This window comes from Lissotriton helveticus, chromosome 3_2 (assembly GCF_964261635.1).
Source record: "Lissotriton helveticus chromosome 3_2, aLisHel1.1, whole genome shotgun sequence".
Classification (NCBI taxonomy): domain Eukaryota; kingdom Metazoa; phylum Chordata; class Amphibia; order Caudata; family Salamandridae; genus Lissotriton; species Lissotriton helveticus.
Genome location: NC_136062.1, coordinates 34,360,849 through 34,379,531, shown reverse-complemented (window position 1 = coordinate 34,379,531; position 18,683 = coordinate 34,360,849). Strand labels below are relative to the sequence as shown.

At 44.9% G+C, this 18,683-nt stretch overlaps 1 protein-coding gene and 1 pseudogene across 6 annotated transcripts in view; one reads left to right on the top strand and one right to left on the bottom strand.

The window, feature by feature from the left end:
• ATP8B4 (ATPase phospholipid transporting 8B4 (putative)) overlaps positions 1–18,683 on the bottom strand; it is a 4,589,528-nt gene that overhangs the window by 2,553,426 nt on the left and 2,017,419 nt on the right. For all 6 annotated transcript variants that reach the window (XR_013609828.1, XR_013609825.1, XR_013609826.1 and 3 more), the window contains one exon: positions 9,235–9,400. Coding sequence is in view for 2 of the 6 variants with exons in the window: in XM_078684774.1 (XP_078540900.1) it covers positions 9,235–9,400 (166 nt within the window). In the remaining 4 variants the exon portion in view is untranslated. The remainder of the gene's footprint in view (positions 1–9,234; positions 9,401–18,683) is intronic.
• On the top strand, positions 12,287–12,545 carry LOC144826448 (small nuclear ribonucleoprotein F pseudogene; annotated as a pseudogene).

Genomic DNA, 18,683 nt, shown 5'->3' with positions numbered 1-18,683 from the left:
GTACACAATTTCCAGAATACACACATAGTGTGAAAACAATAAAGGAAAGCAAAGTGTAATAAACATTTCCTTTGACAATAAAATATATAAATATATACAATAAACAAGGTATACAAGAGTGGACAAATGGGGAGGCGGGTGGGTCAGTGAGGAATCCACAGGCAGATACTCTGCAAATGTCCTCTACAGGCACACCTCTAGAAAGAGCAGATGTTGCAGACTTAGCCCTAGTTGAATGAGCCCTTATACCCTCTGTAGGTTCCTTACCCACCAGGGAGTAGCAGATCTTGATACACAAAATTATCCATCTTGAAAGCGTGCGCTTGTGCACAGAACTTCCTTTCCTGCAGCCAGCAAATCCAACGAACAGCTGGTCATCCAAACTGAACTCTCTTGTTCTGTTCAGGTAGAAGCTCACCGCCCTCTTAGGGTCCAAGCGATGAAGCCGCTCCTCCTCCTTGGAAGGGTGAGGGGGAGGATAGAAGGTAGGAAGGGTAACGGATTGCCCCATGTGGAAAGGAGTTACCACCTTCGGCAGAAAAGCAGCCCTGGTCCTAAGAACCATTCGATCAGCATGAATGGATAAAAACGGGGGCCTTGAAATAAGAGCTTGAAGCTCACTTACCCTCCTTGCCGAGGTAATTGCTACAAGGAAGACCGTCTTGAAAGACAAAAGCCTCAAGGGACATGAGTGTAAAGACTCAAAAGGTGAACCCATCAAAAATGTAAGAACAAGGTTCAAGTCCCATTGAGGTACAATAAAAGGAGTGGGAGGAAATTTATTGGAAAGGCCCTTGATGAACCGTAAAACAATAGGTGACTTAAACAAAGAGGGCTGGTCAGGCAAACAAAGAAAAGCCGATAATGGCGACAAATAACCCTTAATGGTTGCCACCGCAAAACCCTGCTGGGCCAAGGAAAGAGCAAATTGAAGAATATTGGACAAACGAGCCCTTAAAGGATCAACTGACTTCTCCCCACACCAAGCAACAAAGTTTGACCATCTATAGGAATAAATGGACTTAGTGGAGTCACGCCTGGCTGACAAAATGACATCCACCACATCGTGTGGGAGAGAAAAGGAACTCAGGTTGCTCCGTTCAATCTCCAGGCATGAAGGTGTAAGGTCTGGGGGTGGGGGTGTAGAACCTGCCCCTCCATCTGGGAGAGGAGATCTGCCCTGTGAGGGAGACGGAGCGGCGGGTGAGAGGAGAGGTGGAGAAGGTCTGAGTACCACACCCTTCTTGGCCAATCCGGGGCGATCAATATAACTTGGGCCCGGTCTTGGCGAATTTTCCTCAGAACCCGAGGAATCAAAGGTGTGGGAGGAAACGCGTAAAGGAGTTGCGAGCCCCAACTCAACTGAAACGCGTCCCCCAAGGCTCCCTGCATCGGAAACTGGAGGCTGCAGAATGAGGGGCAGTGAGCATTCTCTTGAGTGGCGAACAGGTCCACCCGAGGAGTTCCCCACGTCCGAAAGACGTGATGAACCACCTCTGGATGAAGCCTCCACTCGTGGTCGGCAGAGAACTGCTGACTGAGACTCTGTGCACGAACGTTCTGAACCCCGGCCAGATGATTTGCCATCAGACAAATCTGATGATCCTGAACCCAGGACCAGAGACGCAGAGCCTCTCTGCAGAGACACTGCGACCCTACTCCTCCCTGCTTGTTGACATACCACATCGCGGTCGTGTTGTCCGTCAGTACCTGAACTGACCGCCCGCGAAGGGAAGGGAGGAAGGCCTTGAGTGCAGACGTATCGCCCGTAATTCCAGCATGTTGATGTGAAGCAACCTCTCCTCTGGAGACCAAAGACCCTTGACCTCCAGGTCCCCCAGATGAGCACCCCACCCTAGAGTGGATGCATCCGTTATTACCGTGGCCACCGATGGAGGAAGTTGAAAAGGCTTTCCTTGTGACAGATTGCCTTCCACGCTCCACCAAGACAGATCCGCTGCAGTTTCTCTGGAGATCCTCACTGACTCCCTGAGATCTCCGTTGTGCTGATACCACTGCCTGCGGAGGCACCACTGGAGTGCCCTCATGTGCCAGCGTGTATGGTTGACCAACAGAATGCAAGAAGCCATCAGACCGAGCAGACGTAAGACCTTCAGGACTGGATCAACCGCTCCATTGAAGAATAAAGGAATCATTTCCTGTATGTCGCGAATCCTTTGAGGAGGAGGGAATGCACGACATACAGTAGTGTCCAGTACCGCACCTATGAACAGGTTGCGCTGGGAGGGCACCAGGTGAGACTTGGGTACATTTATCGAAAAACCCAACCTGTGCAACAAATGAGTTGTCTCTTGCAGATGAAGGAGCACCTTCTCCGGTGACTCCGCTTTGATCAGCCAGTCGTCCAGATACGGGAATACAGGAATCCCCAACCTCCTGAGATGTGCTGCCACCACTGCCATCACCTTGGTGAAGACTCGAGGCGCAGTAGTAAGACCAAACGGAAGGACCGCAAACTGGTAGTGTTGCGACCCAACCGTAAAACGGAGATACTTTCTGTGTGACTTCAAGATGGGAATATGAAAATACGCATCCTGCAAGTCGATCGACACCATCCAGTCCTCTTCCAGCAGCGCTTGAAGAACCTGTGCAAGAGTGAGCATCTTGAACTTTTCCTGTTTCAGGTAAAGGTTCAAGATCCTGAGATCCAGGATTTGCCGAAGCCTGCCATCCTTCTTGGGGATCAGAAAATACCGGGAGTAGCATCCCTGACCCCTCTCCTGCTCAGGAACCACCTCTATCGCACCCTTTCTGAACAGTGCCAGGACTTCTTCCTGCAGGAGATGCAGGTGGTCCTCCGAACAAAAACCCTGGCAAGGAGGGTAATTTGGGGGAAATTCCCGAAAGGGAAGAGCATACCCATTCCCCACGAGATTGAGAACCCAAAGATCCGATGTTATCAATTCCCTATCTCATAGGAAATGGGTAAGCCGACCCCCCACCGGTGCCACATGATCCGGAATGGCGGATCTAGTGCTGCTTTGCTGCGTTGGCAGGGGGCTGGGACGGGGAAGAGGAGGAGATTTAACGGCCTCGAGAACGGGCTCTTTGCTTGCCCCTATAAGACCTGTACAGCATGTTTTGCTGCTGCTGCGGCTGCTGCTGCGTAGACTTGTAGAATCGAAAGGAAGATCTGCTAAATCCTCTGGTACGCCTTCCAAAAGTGCCTCTGGTCTGAAGTCCCAATGACCTGGCTGTCGCCCTGCTGTCTTTAAAGCGTTCAAAAGCAGCGTCCGCCTTCTTGCCAAATAAACCAGATCCGTCGAAAGGAAGATCTAACAAATTAGATTGGACATCTGAAGAAAATTCACTCGACTTCAGCCATGCAGCTCTCCTCGTAGCTACAGAAGAGCCCATGACCCTTGCTACAGAGTCCGCCGTGTCCAAACCACTCTGAATCACCTGCCTTGCTGCAGCCTGAGTGTCAGAGATAACCTCCTGGAAGTCTTTTCTATCCTCTCCCGGCAACTTGGGCACCAACTGTTTTACAGTGTCCATAAGAGCGTGAATATAATGCCCCATCAGGCAGGTTGAATTTGTGGACTTCAGCGCCATACTGGCGGAGGAGAAAACCTTCTTAGCAGCCTGATCCTGCTTTCTCGACTCCTTTTCAGCTGGAACCTGAGGAAAAGCTCCCGTTGATCGTTTGGAACAGGCAGCTTGCACCACCAAACTCTCAGGCAGAGGGTGAGTGGATAAAAATTCCGGGTCATCAGGAGCAGCCCTGTACCTTCTGGCAACAGCCCTAGACACAGCAGGAGCTGACAAGGGTTTCTTCCAAACCTCTAAAATTGGATCTTTAAGGGCATCATTAAAGGGCAGCAATCGTTCAGTGACCGATGAAGGAGAGTGAAGGACCTCTTTGAGAAGATTTGACTTGAACTTAGCAGTAGGTAAAGCAATGTTCAACAAACTTGCAGCCTTCTTAATCACAACGTGGTAAGGAGCCACATCTTTAGAGGGTTCGTCTGGTACTGAAACCAAATCCCACTCAGGGGACAGTTCAAGGCCACTGGCCACTGAAAGATCCTCAAAAGGGTCCTCAGGATCCTGCAGCTCACCCTCCTTCAAATACTCCTCACGTTAGTTCTCTTCCTCCATCAGCCTCTGGGCTTCACGCCTCGACCTGTGCTTCACATTCGAAGCCGCCGGATCCACTGTCGGCTCCGTCGAAGTCGGAGCCGGCGCGAGCCCGACGAGGAAGAATCCCACGACGCCGCTCAGGGTTCGGCGTCAGGGAAGATGGAATCGGCGTCAAAGGATTCGGCGGCGTCGACTTCGACGTCGATGGCTTCGGAGTCGAAGGCCTCGCCGGCGTCGGAAAATGCCAATGCGGCGCCAGAGCCGGCATAAAGGGCATAAAGGGCGCAGGAGCATAGGTTTGGGGGATACCCACACCAAACGCCATCGGACCCGTGGGACCAACAGGGGCCCCAGAGGGGTACATAGCCCTGGAGTAAATACCATACATCGCATTTAGGAAATGCGTCGGATCCTGACCTGGAGCTGGAAAGGCTGGGTACGAACCTCCAGGCTGTTCTTGAGGGCGTGGAGTCGATACGACGTCGACTTCTTCTTCAGGCTGGTGCACCGGAGTCGACAGACCTTCGGGCAACGGAGCCTCTCCCTCTCCAACCATCTCCTCCTCACCTTCATCCTCCCGATCCGGAGAATGGGATGGAACTGGAGATGGATTCGCTGTCTGCTTCGGCGAACCTGGTGAATTCGCATCCGACGCCTCACCTCCGGCGTCCTGATCTTCCGAAGCCACCACTTCTTTCTCAACCAGCTTCACCTGCGACTTCGGTTTAGAACCCGAATCTTTCCTCGAACGATGACGTGATTCATGAGACCTCTTCTTATGCTTCTTTTTTGAAGATCTCGAAGCATGAGCCGAGGGCGAGTCCGAACGCGACCTCGAGTGAGATCTTGACCTCGAGCGTCGAGTCCGCGACCTCGATTTCTTCTTCTCCTTACTTCCTTTAAGCTTTGCTACAATAAGCTTAGCTTCTCTCTCCCGGAGGGCCTTAGGAGTCATCTTCTTGCAGGATCGGCAGTCTTCGACATCGTGGTCGGAGCTAAGACACCATAAACAGCATTCATGCGGATCCGTAATGGACATGGTCTTGCCGCATTCTCCACAGGCTTTAAAACCGGTCTTCTTCGAAGACATGTCGAAAGAGAAGACAATGAAACACCAAAAACACAAAGTAACAAAGTTACTGCAAAAGCTACGGAAGATCCCTAGAAAACCATTAGCGTCAACTACGCGGAAAAAAGGGAACTGATGTCATCACGCCGGCGTGGGCCTGATATGGGGTCGGTGACGTCAGAGGAGTCGCGCGCGATGCCATACCTCTGTGACGTCGGTCCACGTTGGCGCGAAGCTACAAAAAGAATTTCCGGAAGCTGCTGACGCAGGGGGATATTCACAAGGTGAGGAATCCACAAGGCAGATGTATCTATCAGAAAGACATTTACTATCACTACCTTCAGTTCTTCTTCGTCACTCCTGATGGTTGCTCTTAATGCTTTTATTTTGTTTGATGCTGTAGACTTCCCTTCAGTTCATTAACAGGGCCAGGGTTGCTATTGATGAATTTATTGCCAAACCATTTATTTGATGGCCAAATCTGGATAATTTCTGTGTGGGAATGTGGTGATTCATAAAGGCCCTGCACGGATAGGGAGGTTCAAGCCCGGATTCCTGCAGGAGGATGTAATCAAAAGATTGTATACACAGCAGGAGCGGAGGGTCTGATTTTTTTTGCTAGGCCATTGATTTTCCAGCAGTATAAGTGGAGTGGCTTTGGCCTGGTCATGATGGGCTTGATTCCTTGAATGGTTTGTCAATGGGCATTGTTTACGTCATTGATTGTGTGGGTTATCCATTTCAGTTCAGATATCTTCCATTTGTTTATTTCTACTAGTTTGGAGTCGAAGTTCAGCAGTTTTAGAGGGTTGGAGGGCTTTGGGCACCCTTGAGCACTGAATGCCTGAACTGTGGGACTGAAGAGCCATCCTAGGATGGTCTTTAGAAAGCAAGGATGTTGGGTAGCCAGGGTTATGGTGGGGAAGCGGGCTTACCCCCCAGCACTGACAAATGGGCCGTTCGCCCATGAGCATCCAAACTTTCTCCGTTGAAACCCATAGAGTTTTGGTTGCCTCCTTTTCCTGGTGGTTGCCTGTTTGGACAAATTAGATGGACATAAGGTCAGATGAGCACAGGTTCTCTAAGCCTTTGATAATTTCTATGACACATAGTATGCTTTCCCTATTTAAAATGTCTCATCTCCCCTTTGAGTGCTAACTCCCTCCTCTTGAAACCTCAGATCTTCTACAAAAAGAGAACGTGCCAAAGCGCCTTCTCTGGCTCTGTACCAAGAATTTGGAACTCTCTTCCCCCAAAAGTTCATATAATCTCTTCCAAGGTTGCCTTCAAACTGGAAACAAAAAGATTCCTCATGAATAAGTTCTTACCTTAACATGAGGGACGATTGTCAGCTCTAATCGCATCGGACATACTACAGCATTGATTATTAATTCTGTTGATTACTATTGTATTTGCTCCCCTTATATCATTATGTATCATCGACTAGCCCATTCTTCATTACCCCAGGTTTATAAAGGATCTGTTATGTGTGCACTATATGATTCAATGCCTATTAGATTCCCTATTTGATTCTTGTTGTGATCTTTTACCTTCCTTTCCCTCAAATTGTAAAGCGCTCTGATATCCCTCGGGATCAAGTTTGCGCTATATAAAAATGGATGAATACAATTAATTCGATTTTTATTCCGGCAGGCAAATTATAATAGAAGGGTCCAGTTATTCACTAGCTGGTATGTAGTTTGTCTGCTGGATGACACATTGGTGCTCTAGTGGTTGAAAACTTTTTGTGGGATTTAATTCTTTACTAATGTTAGTGTTCACCTGGCCACTGACAGGGATGGGTCTGGGCTGCAGGTTGGCACATTGATGCTCTTTTAGCTGAAATAATTCTGTAAGGTTAAGTTTATTGCTTGGTTTAGCCATATCCCAGCCACTACTTCCAGAGTCTTCTCCTGGTGCCGTTGTGGGCAGCTCCCCAATCATACAATCATACATGACAGACTATCATATGAAGGGGTTGATGATGCAGACCGAGTGCTCTGCTTAATGCATAATTTTTTTCAAGAGGTAGTTTGACTTTGGAAGTACCCGACAATATTGATATTCTGTTGGTGTTTTCGGTCCACCTGCTAAAGTGGAGGAGAGGGAGACGGAAGTTGTGCTGGATTAAGGAGATCAAGAGATTTGTTTGAGTTTTGAATTTTGCTTCTCCAATCATCCTCGCTGCTGGAGGTAGTTTGGGGCCAATTGCCCCCTTGTGGGAGGCTGGAGGGCCGAGCTCGGCATCCTTTTTCGGTCTAGAGGTTTGTTTCAAGTCCATTAATAAATCTCCCAACGTGTTAGAGTGGAAAAGTTTTCCAAAATGGGTGCGCAGATGGAGTCTGCTTGCATTACCGGAGGATCAGACTGCACTAGTTTGATCAGGCCGTTCAGTTCAGCGAGATCTCATCAATTCCAGAGACATATACTGCTAGAGAGGGAAATAGTGATAACTGTATGTCCATTTTGTCCAACTGGCATTGCAGAGCATTCAGAAAGAGCTACATGTGTTTAAGAGAGATGTCCAGATGGAGCCAGTCTGGTGTTCCTTCCCATTTCTAGGATTGTTTTTAGGGGGTGAGCGGCTGCCGCCTGGAGGAGAGCTTTGTGTATTAGAGGCCACTATGTCACCCGACTCCTGGGTTGCAAGGTATGAGATACCATCATCGAGAGGAGCTTTGGGTTACTGAAATTCAGGTTTTGTAGACTCCACAAGACTGGCTGAGCACTTCTGTATAGAACTGAAACGTGGTGTAAGAACATTGCCACATGTGGCATACTTCACTACATCACCATGAGGAATCTGACTTGGATGATGAATTAACACCATTAGAGGTGCAGCAGGCTTGGACACATGCAACAGAGGATTGTGGATGATGCACAGAGATCCCCAACCCCTATTCCTAAGGTAAGAGTGATTACAACATCTAAGAAATGGACATCATGCAGGATGGTAATGCGTGGTGTATATCTGAAAGTTCAACTTTTATTCAGGTTGTTACAATAATATGACTCTCCTAAAACAACTATATCCATTGCAGATGCAACATTGAGATAACTAGGCAACAAAGTATGCCATTACAAACAAACAAACAGTGGATTCACAACTCTGAGTGTTGAGGGTAGTCACTTCTTTCTGCCTCTGGGGTTAGGTGCATTGTCAGCAACAGTGGCCTGTGAGAGTGGGGACATGTCCAATCCAGAAGTGTTCTGGTGTGTACGGTTGGTACTGCATATCTCCTGCATAGATGTAGCACTGATGCTAAAGCCATCTTCACTCTCAGGTGGAGGCAGAATATTGAGGACAGAGAGGTTGTGGGTCTGTATGTTTTCAAGGGATGTGGTCACTTGAGCTAGTCCACATACAACATCCTGACAGCAGTGCCCAAAGTCATTCTGTATTTTGACAGTTCTCCTTGCAAGAGTTGTTATGGCTATTACCAATCAATTGATGGAACGGGTGAAGGCATCAAAGCGTGCCATGTACGGATTGTGCTTGTTTCTCACATGTTGCTCCTACACCATAACAGCAATCCAATGGTCCTGCCACTTCTGAAAATGTTGCATCCACCTTAACATATCGAGCAGATGCCTACTGACAGTCTTAATTTATTTGGTTTGCAGACGCTGCATGGAGATGATGGACTTCTCCAGGCCCCTAAGCACAAAACAGCAACTTCAAAAAGAAGTAGAAAAATAACTCATCAGCAAATTAGGCACCCAAAAGTGCAGGCAATATAAAAACCTGTTATTTATATAAAATGTGTCACTAAACAGAAAGGGATTATTTTTAGGCAAATGTGAACAATGTGCACAAGCTTTTTCAGTCACTGAAAGGGAATCGAACCAATGGCTGTAATGGGCTGACCCATTTCCCCATTCCGTATAGTATGGTGGGTGGAATCAAAATTGTGAATGACAATTCAATAGGTTTCTGAAGGAAGACTGCTGATTAAAAACCCTCTCGAACATATTTTATGTGCAACCCATTTAACAAAACCATCGTCTAGCAAGACCACCATAGCCGTTTCAATGGCCAGACCTAAAAATACTTATCTTACCTGTATTTTTGAAGTCTGGCATTACTGTGTGGCAAAGCGAAAGCAGTCTGAAGAACTCATGTACAGTCTGATCTTCAAGCTTTATAGAGTCAATGAGGCTCTGGTCATAAAAGATGAACTTGCTATCAGCAAGTGGGTTAAATGAGAAATCCACTGGCAGCGTTTTCTGAAGAAAGGAGAAAAAAATAGACTTCTAGATAAACATTACTCACTTGTTACAGATTTCCTAAATTATGACACTTCAACAAAATACATTTCTCCGAAACAGTCTATAAACATACACATCTCCATCCTAGACTAAAAACAATCAAGTGTGTTACTGGATATTTGATGAAAAACAAATAGGCAAATAGTCATTCAATGTAGCCAGGAAATGCCGGAATGCCCACAACACTCAAAGGAGCATCAATTTACTTAAAACACTTGTCCTTGTTTACTAGTCATATAGTTGATCTAATCGAGAACTCATTGCTGCATAGCCACCAGCAGCGTAGATGACCGGATTTCCTTATTTTATTTTAACGAATAAAAAAAAAGGTTTCTGAGAAAATATTTCCATAACAAGCATCCCAAATGAGGTCAACAAATGGACTAAAAAAGTGAGGAAAATTCTTCACTGAGCTCAACAAACCTCATTTTTGGCAATGTATTATGAGTGTAAACAACGAAGGGTACGCTGTTCCCCTGGGTGACAAAGTGAGAAAGGAGTGGATGAACCAAGCAATGGGTGAAGGCCCCAACAAAAGAGGTAGGGGAGGGGGATCCTCCCTTTCAGGAATTAAAACCCTCACACACCCAGCAAGCTAGGTGTCATGCTTCATCATATGGGTTTGCTTCTCGTCAGGCTGGCGGTGCAATGCCTGACGGGCACCAATAGAGGGGCTCTTCACCGGAGATCTTTTGTTACTGACGTCGACTTTTCAAACACTGTATTCAGTACTGACTTATTTTCAGACTGACCACACAATGGGAGATCTCTACTTTCACATGCTATGACACCATTGCCCAACCAAACACTGAATTCAGTCGTGGCTTATCATTAGACTGAATACACAGTGGGAGATCCGATCCTTCCCATGCAATGACATCTGAATTATACAGACCAAATTTCAGTCATTATGGGTTATACCTTTCTCACCTTGGAATAATCTTGATCCGCCAACATCTCTGGGTCTACATTGCCCACGGACAATAATATTGCCCTAATAAAGGACGCTTTGGTTCATATCTTTCGCTCTGATCACATCCTGAAAAGGCTCCCCTACTTACTTGTTGACTCACCGGGAAGAGACTGTCCATACTGGATTTAGTCCGGGTAAACTACGTAATACCACGGGCTTATTACATTACTTCACTATACATATTTAAAACTGTTGACCAGGTTTCCCAGCTCTGGACTCCGTTAAATATAGCCCTCATTGTCCCTCTCTTTGTTTGCTAATGTATTATGAGTACCATTTTGTAGAATGCATATCCTACAATGCAACAATATCCACTGTTAGAAATGGGTTTCAGGTTGTTTAGGGTATGCACCTCAGCCAGGCAGAACCCACCACTCTAGTCAGTGTAAGGGAGTTACACACCCAAGATAACCCCTGTTCACCCCTGATTCGGCCGGGTTCCATGTCCTAGATGCACTCTGGAACCCCTGGTCGATGGATCGTTGGTTCCTGCTTAAAAGTGTAGATAGGAGAAAAGTCTTGACCAATCAGATATTGAAATAAACCATGACTCTGAAGAATTAACGACTCACGGTTCTGATTTTAGTTATTTTATTACAAGGCCAAGAACAATTGGACATACAAGACCCTCAACACGCAGATAATAACTTCACCTACATCAAGAGTCTTCTTCGTTGGAGGTCCGTAAGTAAAAAGCATTAGTCTGTCCCTACACTACCACTAACAAGACATCCCTGCTTAGCATTTCGCAGGCAAGTTCAAGAAAAGATGTTGGCGCGTAAAAACTTCCTAAGAAGTGCACTCAAGTTGAATGGATCAAGTAGCATAAAGCTACGGAGCTCGTTCTAAGATGCTCCTTCTTTTCTCCCAATCAGATCTCCTCTCTGCTGATACCCTCAGACTTCTGTCCCTAACCCCAACATCAAAATCAAAAGATCCATCCATTGTCACATCACGTGATTGTTCCATCCAGTTAGACACCTCCTTGTAGGTAACTTTCCATGAGATTTCGGTGCTTCCAGACTCTGGCTCCATGACCTTGATTCCCAGGCCTTCTCCAGTGAGAAAGAACACCGTCTACATTATCAGCACCGCTTGTTCAAATGTATCCTCTCCTCCCTAAGCCTAACTCCTAAAACAAAAGCGTTATTCTAACTAACAAAGATGAATTTCTCCACCTGCAATGAGAAACGTGAGAAAAGAAAGATTCCGCATACACATGAGCATTACAAACAAATCATTTTAGAGAGCCAGGGAAAAATACACAACAGGCCTATAAAATCGGATAACATAAAATCAATATGAAACTTCATCAATCACACTTATACATAAACATTATTACTGTGCACATTTAAATTAGTGCGTTACGGAAAAGGGAATTAGTTTCTCATTAGTCATATGTAAAAAACTAACATTAAACTGCATCACGTAGAACACAATTACGTTAATTTCTCCACGTTGTACAAAGTATCTCTATCAATTCATTTTACACGTTATTACATTTCACATTCTAATAACGAAATGTTAAAATGACAAGAGAATATATGGAGGCGCAAACTACTTGTGATTATAATGCACCCCTACAAATTAAAGAGCACAATTGTGCTCCCTCACCCACTTGGTAGTTTGGCAAAGCAGTCGGACTTATCCCAAGGCAATGTGTAAAGCGTTTGCACATCACACACACACACACACACACATACACACCAGTGACAGTCTACACACACAAAAGAGACTCCACACCAGGTTATACAAAAGTATCTCATGTTTTGTATATAAAACCCATAGACACTTCAGCGGTGGCGCGTGATTTATACAGCCCTGGGGAGGAATTTTTTTGTGTTCTCCCGGTGAGGGAAAATTAACCCAGCATGAGTTTACCACTGAAACCCAAAGCCTTTCCTCAATGGACTGACTTGGAAGCCAGTAACGGTCAAACTAAAATGGGGAATGGAATACAAAGGGTATCTAGTATCTGTCAATGGATATATGAACATGCAGCTGGCAAACACAGAAGAATAAATTGATGGGGCGTTATCCAGGCATCTGGGTGAAGTCCTGATAAGGTGTAACAATGTCCTCTATATCAAAGGAGTGGAAGAGGAAGAAGATGGAGAAATGAGAGAATAAAGTCTGAAGATTGCTGTTCATCTTTAGTAGATGTATCATTTATGGTTCGCTGTCTGTATGAATGTAGAATTTTGGTTTATACAATAAAACTTTTTTTTTGTAAAAAAAAACAAAAAAAACAACAACAAAAAACACATAGACCCCAATCACAAAAATCACTTTGGCAGCCACATAAGAATTTCTTGTCCTGAAGATGGTCTACTGGATGGATCACAAAAAAAGTCTGAAACGTCAACATACCTAACCCATTTTCAACACAAAATTGTCATATAGGAATTAATCATTTGAAGTGAAATGGTAGTTTCTATTTGTAAATAGGCAAGAGAGTTGGGTTTTTACAAAAGTGACTAGGAGCTAATTTTTTGTAAGATCATCAATCTGTCATTTTTATGTATGTGAATTTTGTTTTGTACTCTATGACTTATATATTTATATAAACCTCAACAAAAGAAGTACACACCAGTCGTTGTTTGACTTGATATATTCAGTCCTTTGATTGCAATAATCAATTAATACAATTCATATATCTGGGGCCATTTAGTAGGGCTCGCCAAATACATTGTGTTAAATTAAGCTTGATTATTCATTTTAAAATTAAGTCCCTTGTAGGCACTGTTACCTGATAGAAATATTTCCTTACCCAAGCCTCCAAGAGTAGAATACACGATTTAAAAAACACCTTTACTAAAAGGTGTGTTATTAAATTCTGAGTTCAGAGAGCCTAATCTGCATTCCTCTATCTTATACCAGTGGCTAGTTGCAGTTGTAAAATGTTACATCCCAGCTCCCATGTTAACCAATGGGCAGACAGTCTCTCAATAGTGTAAAACAAAGAACACAGTATTTTTCTATCAAGGCATGTAAATCACACCAGCATATGTTCTACCTTTCACATACACTGCACCCTGCCCATGGGGAGTACCTTGGGCTTCCTGAGAGGTGCCTTACATGTAAGAAAAGGCAATGTAAGGGCCTGGCAAGTAGGTGAAGTGCACAGACACTGCAGTGGCAGGTCTGGGATACATTTACAGGACTACCCATGTGGGTGGCACAATCAGTGATGCAAGTCCACAGTAGAATTTGGTTTGCAGGCCCTAACATACTCAGTATACCTTACTAGAGACTTACCAGTATAATCAAGTATGGCAATCATGGATAAGCAATCATAATCATAATTAACACAGAGAGCATATGCACTTTAGCAATGATCAGCAGGTGGTAAAATGCCCAAAGTCCTATAGCCAACAAAAACAGGGTTAGGAAAATAGGAGGCAAAAGGCAAAACGTTTGGGGATAACCCTGCAAAAAGGGCCAGGTCTAACATTCCCTTTTCTCAAACTTTTCTCAAACGTTAGTCATGAATGTGAGGAATTTTTATTACTTCAATTCCATTTTCTATATTGCTTAATTATTTTGTCTTTAGTTTTCAGCTTAACTAAGATTGGTTATTAAAGCATCTAAAAGTATTCACAAAGAGAGGCACATTAGCCAGTGTAATTACAATGCATAGTGGGAGAGAAAACAATGCAATTCTCATGCACAAAACATTGTTTGTAATGAAAGGCATGGCTTGACATACAGACTCAAACATATAACATTTAGAAAGGAGATACAGATAAACAAGTAAAACAACAGAGATAGAAGTAAGAAAATGAAGCTCTTGTAAAGCACGCACATCCGGAAGTGTCTACCCGCTGAGACAGAAACTTGGAGACAGGGGGAGAGAAATGAGAATGCTTGTGTAATTCCCAGGCGGAGCCATGTTTTTAATAGTTTTCTGAAAGGGGGAAGGCTAGGTTGAGATCTTAAGGGTGGGAATTCCATAGTTTACTACCAAGATAGAGAATGCTTCTGCCGCCCCATCTGGATTTATTTATTTTAGGGACCACTGCTGGATAAGCAACTGATGACCAAAGGCCTCTTTGGGGATGGTTGCATCAAAGCGTTTCCGAAAATATTGGCTCACCTTACCATGTAAGGCATTATGAATGATACATAAAGATTTCAATGTGATCCCATCCTGTACTGGTTACCAATGGAGGTCCTGTAGTTCTTTAGTAACAGAACAAAAGTTCAGCATTTTTAGCAGTAGCCTCATAGCAGCATTTTGAAGGGAATGTAAGTTAGAAAGAGAGCCTTTGTTTATACCTAAATACAAAGGAGCCTATTAGGATGCCGGGCAGACTAACGTCCGCAAGCCACCCTAGCGGTGCTGGAACCAGTGACCAGTGGTGCAGCGATCCCGCACCGGCAATTAGGATGCCACGGTGGTAGCGGCATCCCCATCCAGATCATGGTTGCAGGCGATGCACACAGCACCCCCCACCACAAAGCTGTGGCTGCACACTGTGCATTTGCATGCACAACTTGTCAGGCACCGCGCGGTGCCTGCCACGTTGTGCATGCAAATGCAGGGGGGTACCATAGGTACCCCTCGTGTGCCCCCCTTACCTCCCAAACATCCTGGGGGCCTGCAAAAGGCCTCCAAATGTGAAATCCGCATGCCTTTCCGCTGCGGCAACACCGCCATGGAAAGGCTGATTCCCGCATGCATAGTAATATGGATGGCGGTGTCTAACAGACACCGCCACCATATTCAACCCTTTCCCAGCCGGTCAACTCCTCACCCGGTCGGAAAAGCGGCGGACGGTCTTCCCGTCTGCCGCAATACCACCCGCCATCATAATATGGATATGGAAATGGATCCGGCCGACATTGTAATAGACCCCAAAGTGTTGCAATAAGCAATCCTGGAAAGGATAAGGGCAATGACAGTCTTTAGAAGAGCCAGAGGGATAAAAGGAAAAGATCTTTTTTAACAATCTAATGATATGAAAGCAAGAAGAGGTTTTTTGCTGCGAGACATCTACCTGATTATTAAAGATGACTCCAAGATTTTTTATCTTAGGAACGGGGGTAAGCAGAGGCCTGAAGTCCGTAGGCCACTAAGCAGGGTTTGAGATGTTCATTTTATTACCGAAAAAAATCACCTCTGTTTTGTCAACATTGAGCTATGGAAAATGTATCCACATCCAAATAGATACCTGGGTAAGATAACAATTAAGATTTAGAGTTGTGGCACCATTATGGCCAGGGATCGACACAATGATTTCAGTGTCAATAGCATAGGAGATAGCCGATAGGCCAAAGAAAGAACTAGTTACTTACCTGTACACTATGGTTCTCCAGTATTATCTTTCATATATTCACATGCTTGTATCTTCCCCGTCATCAGGGTGGGAGTCTCACGGTAAATGATAACCATAGCAGTAGAAGAAAAAACTGCCTGGAAACCATAGAGCAGTGAAACCACTAGGCAACCACTCCTCCTCATTATGTGGCCCAAACTACAGCCAATCAGCTGCCTGCACCAGCCTACATCATTCCCAGCAGAGCCATCATACCTCAGATTTCCAACAGCCCAAGAGTGAGCTATGCAGGAAACCAGAGATAAAAAATGTGGTCTACCTAATAGAAACGGGGAGGCGGGCGGGCGCATGTGAATCTATGAAAGATTAATACTGGAGAACCATAGTGTACAGGTAAGAAACTAGTTCTTTCTCCAGTATTCAATCTTTCATAGATTCACATGCTTGTAACAGAGTAGATAGCAGTCCTTGTAGTTAGGGCGGTTCTAGGCTAGACCCCTTTCTTTTCTCGGGGCTGTGTGCCATAAATTCCTTTCAGAAAAAAGAACTCATTACGAATTAAAAGATAGTAACAACCAAACATAGATATTCCAGATATTAGCATAAAGGGAAAAAACCAAATTATATATAAAAAACAGTAGCATAAAATTAATAAACATGTACCTTATTTAAAGAGATGTCGCAGAACTGCCTGGCCTACTGCCGCATCTGCTTTCCATTCCGTGTCCAGACAGTAATGTTTAGTGAATGTATGAACATTCGACCAGGTTGCTGCTCTGCATATGTCTGGAAGGGGTACTCCTGCTAGCAATGCAGAAGACGTCGCCATCTTCTGTGTATCATGGGCACGGACTTTCATGTCGAGAGGCCTTCCTGCTTTCTCTTGACAAAAGACAATGGCGGATGCAATCCATCTGGAAATGGAGGAACTTGAAAGGGCCAGACCTTTTCTGGGCCCCGAGTAAGGGACCAACAGTTGGTTTGATTTGCAAAAGCTTTCAGTCTTCTCAATGTAGAACTTTAGGCATCTGTCAATTTCTAAAGTATGAAGAGCTTTTTCAGTCGCTGTAGAAGGATTTTTAAAATATGTAGGCAGGATCACAGGTTCATTTAGATGAAAAGACGAAGGTATTTTAGGCACAAATTTCGGATTAGTCCTTAGCATCACCTTATCTGGCCTGAATTGTATGAAGGGATCCTGTATAGAAAAAGCTTGGATCTCGCTGACCCTCCTGGCTGATGTGAGTGCCAGCAGTAATGCTACTTTCCATGACAGGAATTACAGCTCTGTTTTGTGGATCGGCTCAAACGGAGCTTTCATAAGTTGTGACAAGACTGTGTTAAGCTGCCATGGGGGTGGAGGACGCTTAATTGGAGGAAACCTTCTGAATAGTCCTTTAAAGAACTCCTTGATTAATCTGTTAGACCACAGAGTTGGGCTTCCTGGAGATCTTCTGTATCTAGATATTGCAACTAAATGGACTTTAATAGATGAGTGCGCAAGCCCTGATCTGGCTAAAGGCAGCAAATAAGGAAGAATTTGCTCAGGAGAAGACGTCAAAGGATGTACTGTATGAGCAAGGCACCAATTACAGAATCGTTTCCATTTTGCAGTATATGTCTTGTTGGTAGACAGCGCTGCTGAACTTTGCAATAATTAATGACATTCCCGAGTGATATCTAATGACTGGAATTCGTGCTCAAAATGTTCCAAGCCGACAATTTTAGAGAGGTCAATTGCGGATGAAGTACTTGCCCTCTGTTCATGGAAATCAAATCCCTGGTTATTGGCAGCTGTATTCTTGGCCCCACCAACAATTGAAGAACCTCTGTATACCAAAACTGCCTCGGCCAGGCTGGGGCTATCAGTATTATTTGGCAGGGTTCTGATCTCATTTTCCTCAGTAATATGGGAATTAGGGGAAAAGGAGGGAAGGCATAAGCAAACATCCCTGTCTATCGGAGGGGAAGAGCATTCCCTTTCGAACCCTGTTGAGGGAACCTGCTGGCATAATGTCTGCACTTTTTGTTGCTCTGAGTTGCAAACAGGTCCAGACTTGGCTTGCCCCACACATTGAAAATCCGATTCAGCTGGACTTGACATAATTCCCACTCGTGGCAAATGTCGGATGACCTGCTTAACAGATCCGCTTTTGTGTTGTCTACCCCTGGAACATGTTCCACTTGCAGCGTTATGTTCTGACACAATAGCCATTTCCAGATCCTTTGTGCCTGAATCGACAGGGGTTTTGATCTCGTGCCACCCTGCTTGCGCAGGTAAAACATTGATGTTGTGCTGTCTGTTCGCACTAAGACCGATGAACCTTGTATCCTGGAAAGGAAGGTCTGAAGGCCCAGGAATACGGATTTCAATTCCAAGAGATTGATGTGAAGTTTTGTCTCTTGAGGAGACCAAAGGCCTTGAATCTCCAGGTCTTGCAGATGTGCTCCCCAACCTCGTAATGAAGCATCTGATGTCATGACGTAGCTTGGTGATTGAAGTTCGAATACCAGGCCCTTTGTTAGGTTGCTCCTGATACCCCACCATGACATTGCACATTTGATCTGACAGATTATGACCAGCTTGTCGTCGAAGGAACCCAGGGCTTGGACCCATTGTTTGTCCAGGGCTTCTTGCAGCGGCCTCATCTGTAAACGGCAGTTGGGAATCAATGGGATACAAGAGGACATCATTCCCAGTAATGACTTGAATATTCTGATTGAAGTGAACTTTTTTGCTGCCAGAGATGCAGTCAGATTCAAGATTTTTGTTACCCGTTCTTCTGATGGGTAAGCTTTCATTTCCTGTGTTTTCAAGATTGCTCCTAGGAATTGTAGAGTACAAGTCGGAAGAAAAAATTATTTTTCCTTGTTTATCCGAAGGCCTAATTTTTGGAAGAGATCCGTGCACATCCGTAGAGATCTCTGTGTTGCCTAGAACGATGGTCCTTTTATTAACCAGTCGTCCAGGTATGGGAAAACCTGGAGA